Source organism: Geotrypetes seraphini, chromosome 15, assembly GCF_902459505.1.
Source record: "Geotrypetes seraphini chromosome 15, aGeoSer1.1, whole genome shotgun sequence".
Lineage (NCBI taxonomy): Eukaryota > Metazoa > Chordata > Amphibia > Gymnophiona > Dermophiidae > Geotrypetes > Geotrypetes seraphini.
The window spans coordinates 62,906,593-62,920,661 of NC_047098.1; the positions used below are offsets into that span (position 1 = coordinate 62,906,593).

The 14,069-nt window shown below is 43.6% G+C and overlaps 1 protein-coding gene across 1 annotated transcript in view; it reads left to right on the forward strand.

Annotated features, from left to right (window-relative positions):
• The first annotated feature begins 229 nt into the window (after positions 1-229).
• Positions 230-14,069, forward strand: part of NCBP3 (nuclear cap binding subunit 3) — a 62,519-nt gene continuing 48,679 nt past the window's right edge. Inside the window, exons 1-3 of the mRNA XM_033922844.1 lie at positions 230-550; positions 5,840-5,905; positions 12,095-12,200. Coding sequence (XP_033778735.1) covers positions 425-550; positions 5,840-5,905; positions 12,095-12,200 — 298 coding nt within the window. The 5' untranslated portion in view covers positions 230-424. The remainder of the gene's footprint in view (positions 551-5,839; positions 5,906-12,094; positions 12,201-14,069) is intronic.

Consider the following 14,069-nt stretch of genomic DNA (forward strand, 5'->3'; position numbering starts at 1 on the left):
CGGGGATGGGTGGGATTTCTGTCACCGCGCAACTCTCTACATGCACTGCTTTCAATGCATATTAATTGGGGAAATCCTGAAAACCTGACTGGATTGTGGCCCTCAAGGAGGGACTTTGAGATCCCTGTCCTAGAGGGTCCAATCGGGTTTTCAGGCTAGCCTTAATGAATATGCATGAAGCGATTTACATATAATGGACGTGAAAACCCGATTGGCCGGCTGGACCTCCACTGCTCTAAGTGCCAACGTGCGTGAATCAAACCGCGTCCGTGCGCGAACACGCATGCGCAGCAGCGCCCGTTCCCACAATCCCTGGCTCGCCCTGCCGCCGCTCTAGTTGCCCTTCGCGCTCTCTTCTCCGCGTCTCGCTGGCACTGGAGGACCGACCGAGCTCAGCGTCTCTCCCGCCTCTTGCCCGGGAGCGATGGCGGCCGTTCGGGGCTTGCGGATCTCGGTGAAGTCGGAGACGACCGAGCCGGAGCCCATGGAAGTGGAGGAGGGCGAGCTGGAGGCCGTCCCGGTGCGGCGGTCCTTTAAGGATTTGATTCCGGTAGGTTAGGCCGCGAGCCTCGGGCTGGAGTGGGCGGCTCCGCGGGGTTGGGGGGGGGGAGAGGTCCGGGTTTCTATGTGCGACGGGCAACCTCCTGTGAAGCTCTTCCCGTCTGCTCACCGAGGATTCGGCAAACCCTTCCCCACTGTGCCTAGCTAGAAGCTCTTTGGGGCAGGGACTCAGAAAATACCATAGGGGGATATGGATTGGAACTTATACCGCCTTTTTCTAGCTTCACAACCACACTCAAAGTGGTTGACATACAGGTCCCAGTGGGCTGACAGTCTATCTCAGGGGTCTCCTTGAGGGCCGAATCCAGTCGGGTTTTCAGGATTTCCCTAATGAATATGCATGAGATCTATGTGCATGAACTGCTTTCAATGCCTATTCATTGGGGAAATCCTGAAAACCTGACTGGATTGCGACCCTCGAGGAGGGACTTTGACACCTGTGATCTAGAGCAATGGTTCCCAACCCTGTCCCGGAGGACCACCAGGCCAATCGGGTTTTCAGGCTAGCTCCAATGAATATGCAAGAGAGAGATTTGCATATAATGGAAGTGACAGGCCTGGAGGTCCTCCAGGACAGGGTTGGGAACCATTGCTCTAGATCACAGGTGTCAAAGTCCCTCCTCGAAGGCCGCAATCCAGTCAGGTTTTCAGGCTTTCCCCAATGAAAGCAGTGCATGCACATAGATCTCATGCATATTCATTGGGGAAATCCTGAAAACCCAAATGGATTGTGGCCCTGGAGGAGAGACTTTGGCACTTGTGATTTATTCTAGAGCGTCCCACCCAAGGATCTCAAAGTCCCTCATTGAGGGCCGCAATCCAGTCGGCTTTTCAGGATTTCCCCAATGAATATGCATTGAAAGCAGTGCATGCACATAGATCTCATGCATATTCACTGGGGAAATCCTGAAAACCCAACTGGATTGCGCCCCTCAAGGAGGGAGTTTGAGACCCCTGTTTTGGGCGTTTGACTTGCCCCTAGAAGAGGTGTGGGAGTGAGGCTCTCTGGCACTGTCATTCTGCCTGCTCTTGTTCCAAGAGGGTTTGGCATGTTGAGACTTTACGGTTATTTTCTGTGAGTCTTAGGTGGGATGCTCTAGATCAGGGGTGTTGCCCGTACACGGGTTTAAGTATTGAACATTAATTCGTTTATCTGACTTTTTAATCCACACTGAGGTCTTCTCACACAAATTTATTTAATATTTACTATACCTCCCGTTGCGACACTCCACACTCAGACAGTGACACTATAAGAACTTTTTTGTTCCATTAAATATCCCGGAAGCTTATTCCACTCCCGAGGACCCACACACGAAAATATTCTAGCTCTAGACACGGCTAGCCGCAGCTGTTTAAACCACTGTCAGAATATGTAGGTCATGGTGAGTCACCGAGCGCAACATGCGCTGTGGTTCGTATGGCAGAATGCTATCCATCAAATGTTTCAGTGCCTTATTGTGTATACAAAGATGCATCATGACCAGTAATTTATGAAGGATTCAATGTCTTTCACATATCCAAGAAGTGTTTCTACAAGTTGCACATGATCAGTTTGGTTAATCTCTTTTTATTGACCAAGCCTTAAGTACCATAATCTTTTCTACAGTCATTAGCATAGGAATCAACTTTCAGAATTATTGGGGTGCTAAACCCAACAGGAAAATTTCTCTCCCTAGATAGTCAAGTTTGTTCAATATTGTGGGTCCTCAAACACCCATAGAGCTGGCTCTTATCATCATTAGTAACCTTGACTATTGTAATTCATTGCTGAAAGGGACACACTTGATACAAAATGCTTCCACTTTGACACTACTCGAGGTGGCAAAAATAGGATCACAGTACATGACTACTAAAAGATGAGCCCTCATACTATCATTTTAGGAGAAACTTAAAAATGTGTCTGTTAAAGATGCTTTACATCAGTGTTTCTCAAACTTTTTTAGCTGTGGCACGCTAAACAGAGCAAATGTTTTTTGCAGCACATTATAGGAAATTATAAAATTGCAAAACCAGCAAAAAATTAAATTTGAGAGTCATTTATTTAAAGTTCTTTAAGGGCTCCTTTTACTAAGCTGCGTTAGGGCATTAATGCACGGAATAGTGCTAAATTTCCGTGTGTGCTAGACGCTAATGCGTTCTAGCCGCGTAGCGCGGGTTTACCATGTGCTAAAATGCGTGCGCTTAAAAACGCTAACACAGCTTAATAAAAGGAGCCCTAAGATACGTATAGGTTCAAGTTTAAGTTTATTAGTATTTGATGTAATTGTAACAACGGTGAAACTAAAGTAGATAGTCAATGTGATGGATGTGCTTGTTTTTGAGTGCAAATTAATTCAACATGCAGCTCAATAGTCGACAAGTAAACATGCATTTCATCATCCATTATCTGCTGTTCTCTTTTTTTTTTATTTTTTTCAATTTCTCTGAGCTGAAAATTCAAGTTCACAAAGATAAGAAGATCCAAACGGTAACAAAGCCTTGATTGCTTTGTTGCCCAATTTAGGATAACTATTGCATAAAAAGTAAAAATAAAAATGACTTGCTGGTAATTTTCAAGGACCAATCATGTCAAAGTCTGATGCTTGTCTGTGAGGTTGTATCCTTATGCACATAGATGTTTATAACTTTGACAGACTCTTGCATACGTGATTTACACTTCTCCCTCCGTATTCGCTGTGATAGGGGATTAACAGAACCACAAATACAGAAAAACCGCAAATAACTTTTTCATACGTTATTCGCTGTTTTCTATTAAAAACCACCGTGAATATGGTGAAACCACGAATAACATGGTGGGAGACCTGGCCTGTTCCTGAAGGAGAGGCAAAACACGGTGAAGAAAGTGCTGGGAATGAGCGATTTTCTCTGTAAACGCTTAGAATCAGCGATTTCTCTGTGCAAGCTGACATAATTTGGGGGGAGGAGCCAGCAAGCTCGAAACCGTGAATGCTGAATATGGAAGGAGAAGTGTATATGTCATCTCTTCTAGTGTAAACTTATAGAGAGAGGTTTTTTTTAAAAAAAGGTACATTTCTGGAATCTCTTGTGGCACGCCCGGAATCTCTACATCAATGGTTCTCAACCCTGTCCTGGGGACCCGCCAGCCAGTCGGGTTTTCAAGATATCCCTAATGAATATGCATGAGAGAAATTTGCATATAATGGAAGTGACATGTACGCAAATCTCTCTCATGCATATTCATTAGGGATATCTTGAAAACCCGTCTGGCTGGGGGGTCCCCAGGACAGGATTGAGAACCACTGCTCTACATGACGAGGTTGCGGATAGAGGTTGGTGGAGCAGCAGTGTATTGGTCTAGAACAGTTAGACTTGTTTTTGCGATTGTTACTACGCGTGTAACATTTTTGCGTTCGTTTTGGGGGGAGGGTACCTGGAAAAGAGGAAAAACTGAAGGAAAATAGTCGCTGCTGAAAATTCAGAATCATGCATGTGAGAGAGCCATAGATCTGCCATTAGTTCCACTTTAACACTATTTTTTTTCCCCTCCTGCCATAAATTTGAGGCTTTTCAGCTGTAAACAGAATGTGCTTTCACTAGGCTGTCATCCGATTTGCTTCTGTACTTTTGGGGCTTTCATTTCCATTAGTCCCTGAACTGAGTTTTATACAATTAGCTTTCATTTTTTTATTACTTGGATATTTGTCACAATTTTTTCTATTTTCCCAGCGATGGTCTTTGACTAACTGCCACAAAACACAGCTTCCTATGGAACTAAGCTATTTTGAACCCTAATATTTAATCCAACTTCAGCATTTGGAACCTAGGACAATACCAGACTTTACAGTCTACGGCCCAGAAATATCAAAGTCAAGTTAATCTAATCATGTAGTTTTTAATGAGTATAGCTTATGGGCAGACTGGATGGACCGTTCAGGTCTTTATCTGCCATCATTTACTGTATTACTACCGTATATACTCAAATATAAACGGGGATTTTTGGGCCAAAAAATTGGCCCAAAAATGGGGGTCCCAGTTTATATTTGAGTCATCCACCAGTGACCACCCGAAACCCTCCCGGACTTCCTCCAGGCCTGTCTTAGGCCAGGGCAGGAGGGATCCCTCCCGTCTCCTGCCCCGGCCGACACTAATAATTACCAACCTCCCTCCTTCCCTCCCTCTGCCCTAGTGGTAGGCCAGGACAGGAGAGATCCCCTTAACTTGGTAGGCTGGGAAAGGAGAGATCCCTCACATCTCCTGCGCCGGCCAACACTAATAATTACCACCCTCCCTCCTTCACCTCTTCCCTGGTGGTCCAGTGTGTGTGCACTGAAATCTTCCTTTGTAAAAGTAGCAGCCAACGGTGCACCCAGGCTGGCACGCAGGAGTGAGCTTTTCATGCTCCCGGCCGGCCCTGTACCACTCCTCGATAGGCTGTCGCAAGTTCTCGTGGGATTCGCGGCTCTCGAGGAGCAATGCAGGGCCGGCCGGGAATGAGGAGCCTATCTATAAATTGCGGGGAATTGGTCGCTCGTGTACTTCAATTCCACCATTTAAATCATGGTATATATTGCACATCTGGATTTGATACAATGAGAATTGGCACGTAACACTAACACAACAGCATATGTGATTGCATTAGGCAAACGATAAATATAGTTGCGTTGGCCTGATGGCTGAGACCTCATGTACCAAGGTGCTATGAAAGCTGTCTGTGCGGTATCCTCTAGGGATGTGCATTTGTGAACAAATCGCATGCGTATACATATCAAATGAACACACGTCCAATTGATTTATCTGTTTAAAGTTCTAGCGGATAGTGTGTACACAAATGGCAAGTAGGCAAAACATATTTGAAAAAATGATCAAAAAGGACAGTGTGGTTTAGAATGAGCATAAATTGAACCTATTTTTTTCCCCCAAACATGTCCTTTGTATCCTTTTCCCCTGCCAACCTGAGCGATAAAAGTTCAGGCCCTGCCTTTGTATCCAGATCTGGATAGGACTCTTGCATTTCAAGCAAGTATGCAGCAGTCCTGGTTGGGTAATTGCATTGGTGGAGCCATGCTGTCTTATGGTGCTTAAGTCAGGGTTGTTTGATAAATTCATTTCCTAAATGTGGATACTATTGTTAACAAAACTTTACATTGAATATTGTTGTATTTTTAACTATTTGTATTTCGCTGATCGTCCAGGCTTCTTCTGTGTAAACCGCCTAAAAATTGTTTTGATTATGGCGGTATAGAAGAATAAAGTTTGTGTTATGTTACAAAACTTGTCTGTAGTATTCCATTAATGTTATGCTTTGGTATCTTGTTAGGACACGAGCAGAAGATATGAAAACAAGGCTGGAACCTTTATAACAGGAATTGATGTTACGTCTAAGGTAAGAGAACTTGGATCTGTTCTTTTTAGAGTATATTTGCCTAGATGTGCACATGAGAGAGATTCATTTGTTTGCCAAGAAATAGAGAGACATCCTGAGTTTTATGATCAGTCATTGCCTATATCATTATAGTTTATCAACAAAGCAATTTTTTTTTTTTTTTTACAACAAATATGGTTTCTTTCTCCGAGTAATATGTATGCTCTCAGGAGGGTCATGAATCTGTGACCAGAATTTGGACATCCCTTTTATGAAACTGAAAGCCAAGTACAGTACTCCCCTGATATTCGCGGGGGTTACATTCTAGGAACCCCCACGAATCTTGAAAAAGCGCAAATACGGTTTTTAGCAGGGGAGACGGGAGAGGGCAGCCGGATAGGCAGGAGAGCCAGCGAATGAAGGAAATCACAGGCGGTATGCTCCGACCGCCTCTTCCTGCACTAAAGTCGGGCCTCGCCAATCAAGAGCTGCTTTGACACACAATGATGGCCACTCCCACGTCCAAATGGTTTGAATTTGGACATTTTCAACTTGGATGTTTCTGCGGTCGAAAATGGGGTATAAAGTTAGGCGTTCTAAGGGTTAGACATTCTGTTGGCCTAGATGTCAGGTAGGCAATTTTTTTGGGGAAAAAACATTTTGGGGACGTCTAGCAGTTTGGCTTTGAAAATGGACAATTCTGTACTTTCGACTTTGTCATGTCAGAATAGGCCAAGCAAGGGTGACTACAGGAGATAAGGAATCTCTGTTTTAGAGGCCGTGCTGGGGTGGGGGGATGCAGGCAGTTTTTAGTGCACTAACTTCATTGTAAGATGGGAGCATTGAATGCTGAGAGAGTGTTCATGACCTTGGTGGGGAAAGCAATGAAGAGAGCAAAAGGCTCCTCTGGTGAACTTCACTGGTGGTAAACTCTTTGCACTTATTAAATAGCTTGGATCAGAGCTGGGTGAATTATTTAGCAAGTTTTGGCATTTTTCCACAGTGGAACTGCATTGGCAGAAAATCAAGAACATATGGTCTATGCCAGTGGTCGGAAATCTGCGGCTCTTTACCCACTTGAGTGCGGCTCAGCTAGCTAGAGCAGCGGTGCCCAACCTGCTTTCCTTCCCCGTAAAGAGGACGCTGAAGCGCCGGGCTGACCAACCTTCACCACTCGACATCAATTCTGACGTCAGAGAGGAAGTTCTGGGCCAGCCAATCGCTGCCTGGCTGGCCCGGAACTTCCTCTCCGAAGTTAGAATTGACGTCGGATGGGGAAGGATGGTTGGCCTGGCGCTTCAGCGTCCTCTTTACGGGGAAGGGAAGCAGGGAGAGCTCAGAATTCGGCAGTGGCCTGTTCCCCGGCAGCGGTGGCTTGGGGGAGGGCAGGGAGAAAGAAAGGGGGGCAGGGAGAAAGGAAGGGGGACAGGGAGACAGCAAGAAAGAAAGAAAGAAGGGAGACAGACTGAAAGGGGGCATGGAGAGAGAGAGAGAAAGACAGACATACAGAAAGAAAAAGGGCATGGAGAGAGAAAGAAGGGGGCAGGGTGAAAGAAAGAAAAAGTTTTGGGGGAGAGAATGAGTTCTAGAGGAGAGGAAGCATACAGGAGGCTGGAAGAAGGGAAGAAATATTGGATGCAGTCAGAAGAATAAAGTGCAACCAGAGACTGATGAATTGCCAGACAACAAAGGTAGGAAAAATGATTTTATTTTCAATTTAGTGATGGTCTCCTTTTACTAAACTGCAATAACGGTTTAGCGCAGGGAGCCTATGAACATCAAGAGCAGCGTAAGGCATTCAATGCAGCTCCCTGTGCTAAAAACTGCTGTCACAGTTTAGTGAAAAGGGAGGGGGTATATTTGTCTATTTTTGTATAGTTGTCTATTTTTGTATAGTTGTTACTGAGGTGACATTACGTTAAGTCATCTGCCTTGACCTCTTTGAAAACCTGCAGAATATAAATGATAATTAACATTTTCTCTGCATACAGTGTGCTTTGTGATTTTAAAAATTTTATTGTTGGTAGATCATTTTGACTGGCCACGAAGGTAATGGGGAGGGAGGGGATCTGCAGAAAGACTTCTAGTAATCCTTGCAGGCTTGACTGTGCAGGAAATTATTTTTGTAAAATCATGTTTTGTTATGTGACTGGCATTATTTAGACTTTAATTTCTATGAATGAATAGAATGAAAATGATATAAAATGGCTTGCTTGTTTTTATGTGCGTGCGCTGAAAGGAAGTAGAGAGAGAGTGGGCTGAGGACACTGAAGGGAAATGGGGAAGAGAGAGTGGGGAGAAGATGCTGATTTATAAATTGACAATTGTACAAAATATTGTTTCTTTTTATACTTTAATATAATAAGTTCAGTATAAAACTATTTGAGGCTTGTGTGGATGGGATCAGATGGTTTGCGGGGACGGAGACAAATTTTCCCCGTGTCATTCTCTAGGCTCTGCCACGAATCGATTTCGACTACGTGCGGGCGAGCGGGGTGTCAGTCGGGTTGACGTGGCGCAAGCAGACGTGGGGTAGGGCTCTCAAAAATATCTTAATCGTTGTACTGCTGATTTTGGCTCTTTGACTGAGTTTGCCTATCACTGGTCTATGAAATCTTTCAGTACTTTGTTGTGTTTTTTTGTGGTGTAATATTGAGCCATATGACCAAGGTGCAGCAAATACAAACCTAGTTAATATTACTCCATATTATCGAAAACTTCATTGGTTGCCGATTGAGGCCAGAGTTGTGTTTAAGTTTGCTTGTATTTGTTATAAATCAATCTTTGGCTTGTCACCTGGCTACCTTGTTTCCCATTTTTCTTTGAACCACTCAAATAAGTTTACACGTAGAGTTTGTTTTCATTCCCTTCTATTAAATTATGTTGTTATAAAAAGGTTTCTTGAAAGAACTCTCTCTTTTCAGGCTGCTAAATTGAATGTTTGGTTTGGAAAAATTATACTAGCGCCTTCTTATTTCTATTTTAGAAAATTATTAAAGACACAACTATTTGATAAATTTGTATCCTAATGCATTCTGTTGTCTTTTAAAATTTTATGCATTTCTCACGTTTTACTATCTGATGTATTTCCGTTTTTAAATTGTATTCTTCGCTGTATGCTCAGTTTTACTTGTTGTGAACCGCCTAGAACCATTCATGGTCAGGCGGTATATAAAAAATAAAATTATTATTATTAATTGTTTATTTCTGTGTGAGAGAATAAAGAATTGGGCAGTTTGACTGCCGTTTGGTTTAAGCAGGGATCTCAAAGTCCCCTCCTTGAGGGCCGCAATCCAGTCGGGTGTTCAGGATTTCCCCAATGAATATGCATTGAAAGCAGTGCATGCACATAGATCTCATGCATATTCATTGGGGAAATCCTGAAAACCCGACTGGATTGCAGCCCTCGAGGAGGGACTTTGAGACCCCCTGGTTTAGTGTAACTTGTATATAAAATATCGTGGGGTATTGAGGGAGGTGCAGGGGTGTTGCATAAGTATAGACAGCTCACCAGGTCGTGCAGGTGCAAGGCCGGAGGGTTAGGACATTGATGGGAAGATAGGACTTCGATGAGAAACCTAGGGGGCAAGGGGGCCCCTTCTGGTGATTAAGGCAGGTCATGACCTGTTGGGCCGCCGCGGGGGCGGACTGCTGGGCGGGATGGACCTCTGGTCTGACCCGGCAGAGGCACTGCTTATGTTCTTATGTTCTTATGTTCTCCGTTGAGGTGGAGGACACAGTCAAAGGACAGACAGCAAGCTGTTACTACTGTTGTGATGCCCATGAGAGACTTTTTTTTTCTCCAGTCATCCTAACTGCACAAAGCACACACAAATTATATATGATATCTCGTTTAGGGAAAAGAGAAACATGTGATTCAATATTCAATTACTGTGGTTAGGGTTTGATTTAAATATTAGCTGCGGTGTTCAGTTGGCCTGTGTATACTTAGCACCATAAGAACATAAGAATTGCCGCTGCTGGGTCAGACCAGTGGTCCATCCTGCCCAGTAGTCCGCTCACGCGATGGCCCTCGGGTAAAAGACCAGTACTCTAAATGAATCCAGCCTCACCAGTTTAGCAAGAACTTGTCCAACTTTGTTTTGAAACCCTGAAGTGTGTTTTCCCCTATAACAGATTCCGGAAGTGCGTTCCAGGTTTCTACCACTCTCTGGGTGAAGAACAACTTCCTTACGTTTGTACGGAATCTATCCCCTTTCAACTTTAGAGAGTGCCCTCTCGTTCTCTCTACCTTGGAGAGGGTGAACAGTCTGTCTTTCTCTACTAAGTCTATTCTCTTCAGTATTTTGAACGTTTCGATCAAGTCCCCTCCAGCCCCTTAACCAAAGAGGCAGCGTTGCCAGGAGGGCTGTCCTAACTCAAATTGTGTACCTATTTGGATACCAGTTGGATATTACTGACTATCCAAACAGGTGAGTTGGTAGCCCCCATTCCACCCAGCACTGTAAAGGTTTTCATCAACTATCATGCAGTGCATTGAAAATTCATGGACAGGATCCAAATAGTGGCTGCTGCTATCTGGTAGGTACTTTTTTTTGGAGGGGGGTATTTGAATATCTGGAAAATTGCAAATACAATTACATAAATATAAGGCATTTTAGTTGTAAAGTATGAGAAGTAGTTGGATTTGTTTATGTAGAAAGGATAACGAGTGTCCTCATCTAAGCAGTCTGTGGGTAAGCTGGTGTTTGTGCGATTTAATGTGGTGTGATGTAAGAGGCAGCCAAGTGGAGCTGATGACTGCAAAATTATAAATACAGTGGAACCTTGGTTTGCGAGCATAATTCGTTCCAGAAGCATGCTCGTAAACCAATTTACTCATATATGAAAGCAAGTTTCCCCATAGAAATTAAGGGAAGCTCGCTTGATTCATTCCACCACCCATTCCCCCCCCACCCCCGAGGCCACTGGTGCGCTTCCACATCTCCCCCTTCGCAAACTAGCATGCCCCCCCCCCTCGCGCGAAACTTTGATTTTTCTGTAACTGAACATGTTCCATGTCTTTGGCCTGGAATAAAAGATGGACTTTCTCTTAGAAAAAGACTGAGATAGGCCACTGGTCTTTATTTGCTATCATTTTCTATTCTGTCTAGTCTGCTTATCCATGCCATCTCTACAATCCTCCTTTAGCTATCCTCTATGCTTGTCCCATGCTTTTTTGAATTGTTAGTCTTCATTTCCACCCCTTTCACCAGAAGGCCATTCCATAAATCTACCCCATTTTCCATAAATAAAGATTTGCTTAGATTACTCCTAAGTTGTCCCCCTTTTACCTTCATCCTAAATCTGCTTATTCCAGACCTCCTTTCATTTGAAAGAGGCTTGCCGCCTGTGCATTCATACTATGGAGGTATGTGGTGCGGCTGCTCTGATCAGTGGGCTCTGGAGGTGGTGAAGAAAAGGTATTCCTTGGACTTTGCTGGCCCAGTGCTTAAGGCCTTCATGGTCTCCCCCTGTGGCTCGACCCTAAACCAGGAAGTGGAATCTTTCAGTCTTTAGCAGCTTTGCACTCGGGGCAGTGGAGCTGCTTCCACTGGTAGACTGTGGAAGGGGCGGGTATTCCATCTATTTCGCGGTTTGGAAGAAGGGCTGTACCTTCTGGCCCGTTCTGGACCTTAAAGGAATGAAATGCTTGTCTGTGGGTTCAGTATTTTTTGCATGGATTCTCTGCGTTCTTTGACGTCAGTGCAGCCAAGGGAGTTTCTGCCTTCTGTGCACCTCACAGAGGCCTACCTGCATATCCCCATTGTCGCAGGAGATATTTGTGCTTCTGTGGGCAGGGACAACATTTTCAGCTCTGAGTTTTGGCCTGGCTATGGTGCCACACTTGTTTTCCAAGGGTAAAGCATGGAATAATGAGAGAAAGCCACTTAGTGGCTGCGATAGCAGCCCGTCTGATTTTACCGCGAACATTTGAGAATCTTCCCCCTCAGTCCTGTTTGTTGAAGGAAAAAGAAAGCTACATTGCTTGCTGTATTTGTAGTTGACAGAATTGCACCTAGAGCCACAGTCTCTAGAAGAAAATCCTTTAAGTGGTAATGAAGCATAAAAGGGCTAAGGAGTTGCTCGAGTAGGAGAATAGTAATGGCAGGATTTGTGAAAATGTTTAGTCTGATACGTTGTGTGGAGGTGATATAAAGTGCGGCCATTTTTTTTTATTTTTGTCATTTAACATGTTGTGTTCTCTAGGAAGCAATTGAGAAAAAGGAGCAGAGAGCAAAACGCTTCCACTTTCGAGCGGATGAAAACCTTGCACAAAGGAGCATAATGCTGGATTCAGATCTGATGAAAAAAGGTAAGGCGAAAAGATTGGTGGATTTATTACATTGGCTGCCGAATGCTTACAGTATCGTGCTGAAAGAAGTGATTGGCGTTAATTGTGGATGCTGAAAGGGTTTTCTCGTTGTCCTTGTTGCCTGTTGATTCGGATGAAAACATTTGATGAACTGAATGCATGTTAATGTATAAAGTTGTGCTTTGGGGTGTCCTTTATTAGAGGCCAACTGAATTTCGGGGCTCCTTTTACAAAGCCGCGTTAGCAGCTTCAGCGCACGCGATTTTTCATCACGCGCTAACCCCCGCTCTAGCCTAAAAACTATCGCCTGCTCAAGAGGAGGCGGCCGGCGGTTTAGCGCACGGTATTACGTGCGTTAAACCGCTACCGCTTCTTCGTAAAAGGAGCCCTCAGTTTTGGTTGTGGTGCCAAAGCAGACTCAAAATCCTTTTTCTGTCCAGTTTTAGTTACGGACGAAAGGTGTTATTTTATTGAAAAGAGGTTTAATAGTAAATGAATAAAGAATGAACATGAGTAACTAAGATTTGCATATCCAATATAAAATCAAGCTTCACCAAGCAGATTTCTTTAGAAAATTTACTTTTTTTTTTTAAACACCCCCATCCCCACCCTCAGTAAGACCAAGATCCCTTCCTCCCTCTCCCAAAACCTCATGGAAAGGATAATTTTCAGCCATGTTTTTTGTTTCAGCTGGAAAAAAATTACTATTCACAGTGGAAGCTGAAAATTTGTGTTCTGTTCTTTGTCTCCCTTCTTCATCTATAGGCCCCTCCAGGCTTATTTTACAATCCCGGGTGGTCTGAGGGTTTAGTTGGGGCAGGAACAATCCTAACATACTCCTGCCATTCTGGCTTTGCTCTCAAAATGGCCGCAGAGTCCATGTGTGAGGAGTCTTTTATTATTTAAACTAGTGTTTTAAGCCCGTTAGATTAGCGGTGCTAGAATAGATATGTAGACTTAACAGATCACAAAATTTAATGAAAACTTACCGTGTGAGCTGTCTGTCTTTTTTTTCTTTTCTCTCTCTCCTTGGCCGCTGTCTTGTCTGTCTGTCTGTCTTTTTTTTCCTTTGTTTCTCTGAAAATCATTTATGGAATTGATTTAAAAAAACAACAAATCTCTTGAAATGTTGTTTTACAAATGGATTATCAAGGAATTAGCTTGCCAGTGTTTCTCTGGCTTTTATAAAAATGTTTGGGGTATTGATCGACAAATTATCTTACCATTTTCAAATCAGTGCAGTTATAAAGAACTGTTTCTGGAAACTCAGAATGATTAAATCCATAGCCAACATTCTTGATGCTCAGCCCCTTAATATTTTAATACACTCGCTCATAATTTCCAAACTCGACTACTGCAATTCTCTGCTTAAAGGAGTCTGTCAAAAAGACATCCGACGTCTACAATTAATCCAAAATATGACAATAAAAATTATTACCAATAAAAAAAAAATTTGATCACGTTACTGTTAAAAAGCGCTCACTGGCTACCTATCCATCACCGTATCAGTTACAAAATTGCTTTAATCACCTTCAAAACCATGAAAACCAAGGAACCCACTTTTATCCATAAATAGCTGATTCCACACGGTCCTCCAAGAACATTAAGATCTGCTTCACAGCACGGTAGACTTCAGTGAGTAATGGTAAACGGTATTCCCTCAAAAATGTCAAAAGTGACCAGCGGAGTGCCACAGGGTTCGGTCTTGGGCCCGATGCTATTCAATATCTTTGTAGGGGATCTGACTAAGGGACTTTGAGGCAAAATTACATTATTTGCCGATGACGCTAAACTATGCAATATTGTAGGCAGGGCAACAGAACTTGACAGCGCAACCAGGCCCAGCACTATGGAGCAGGACCTGCTTTT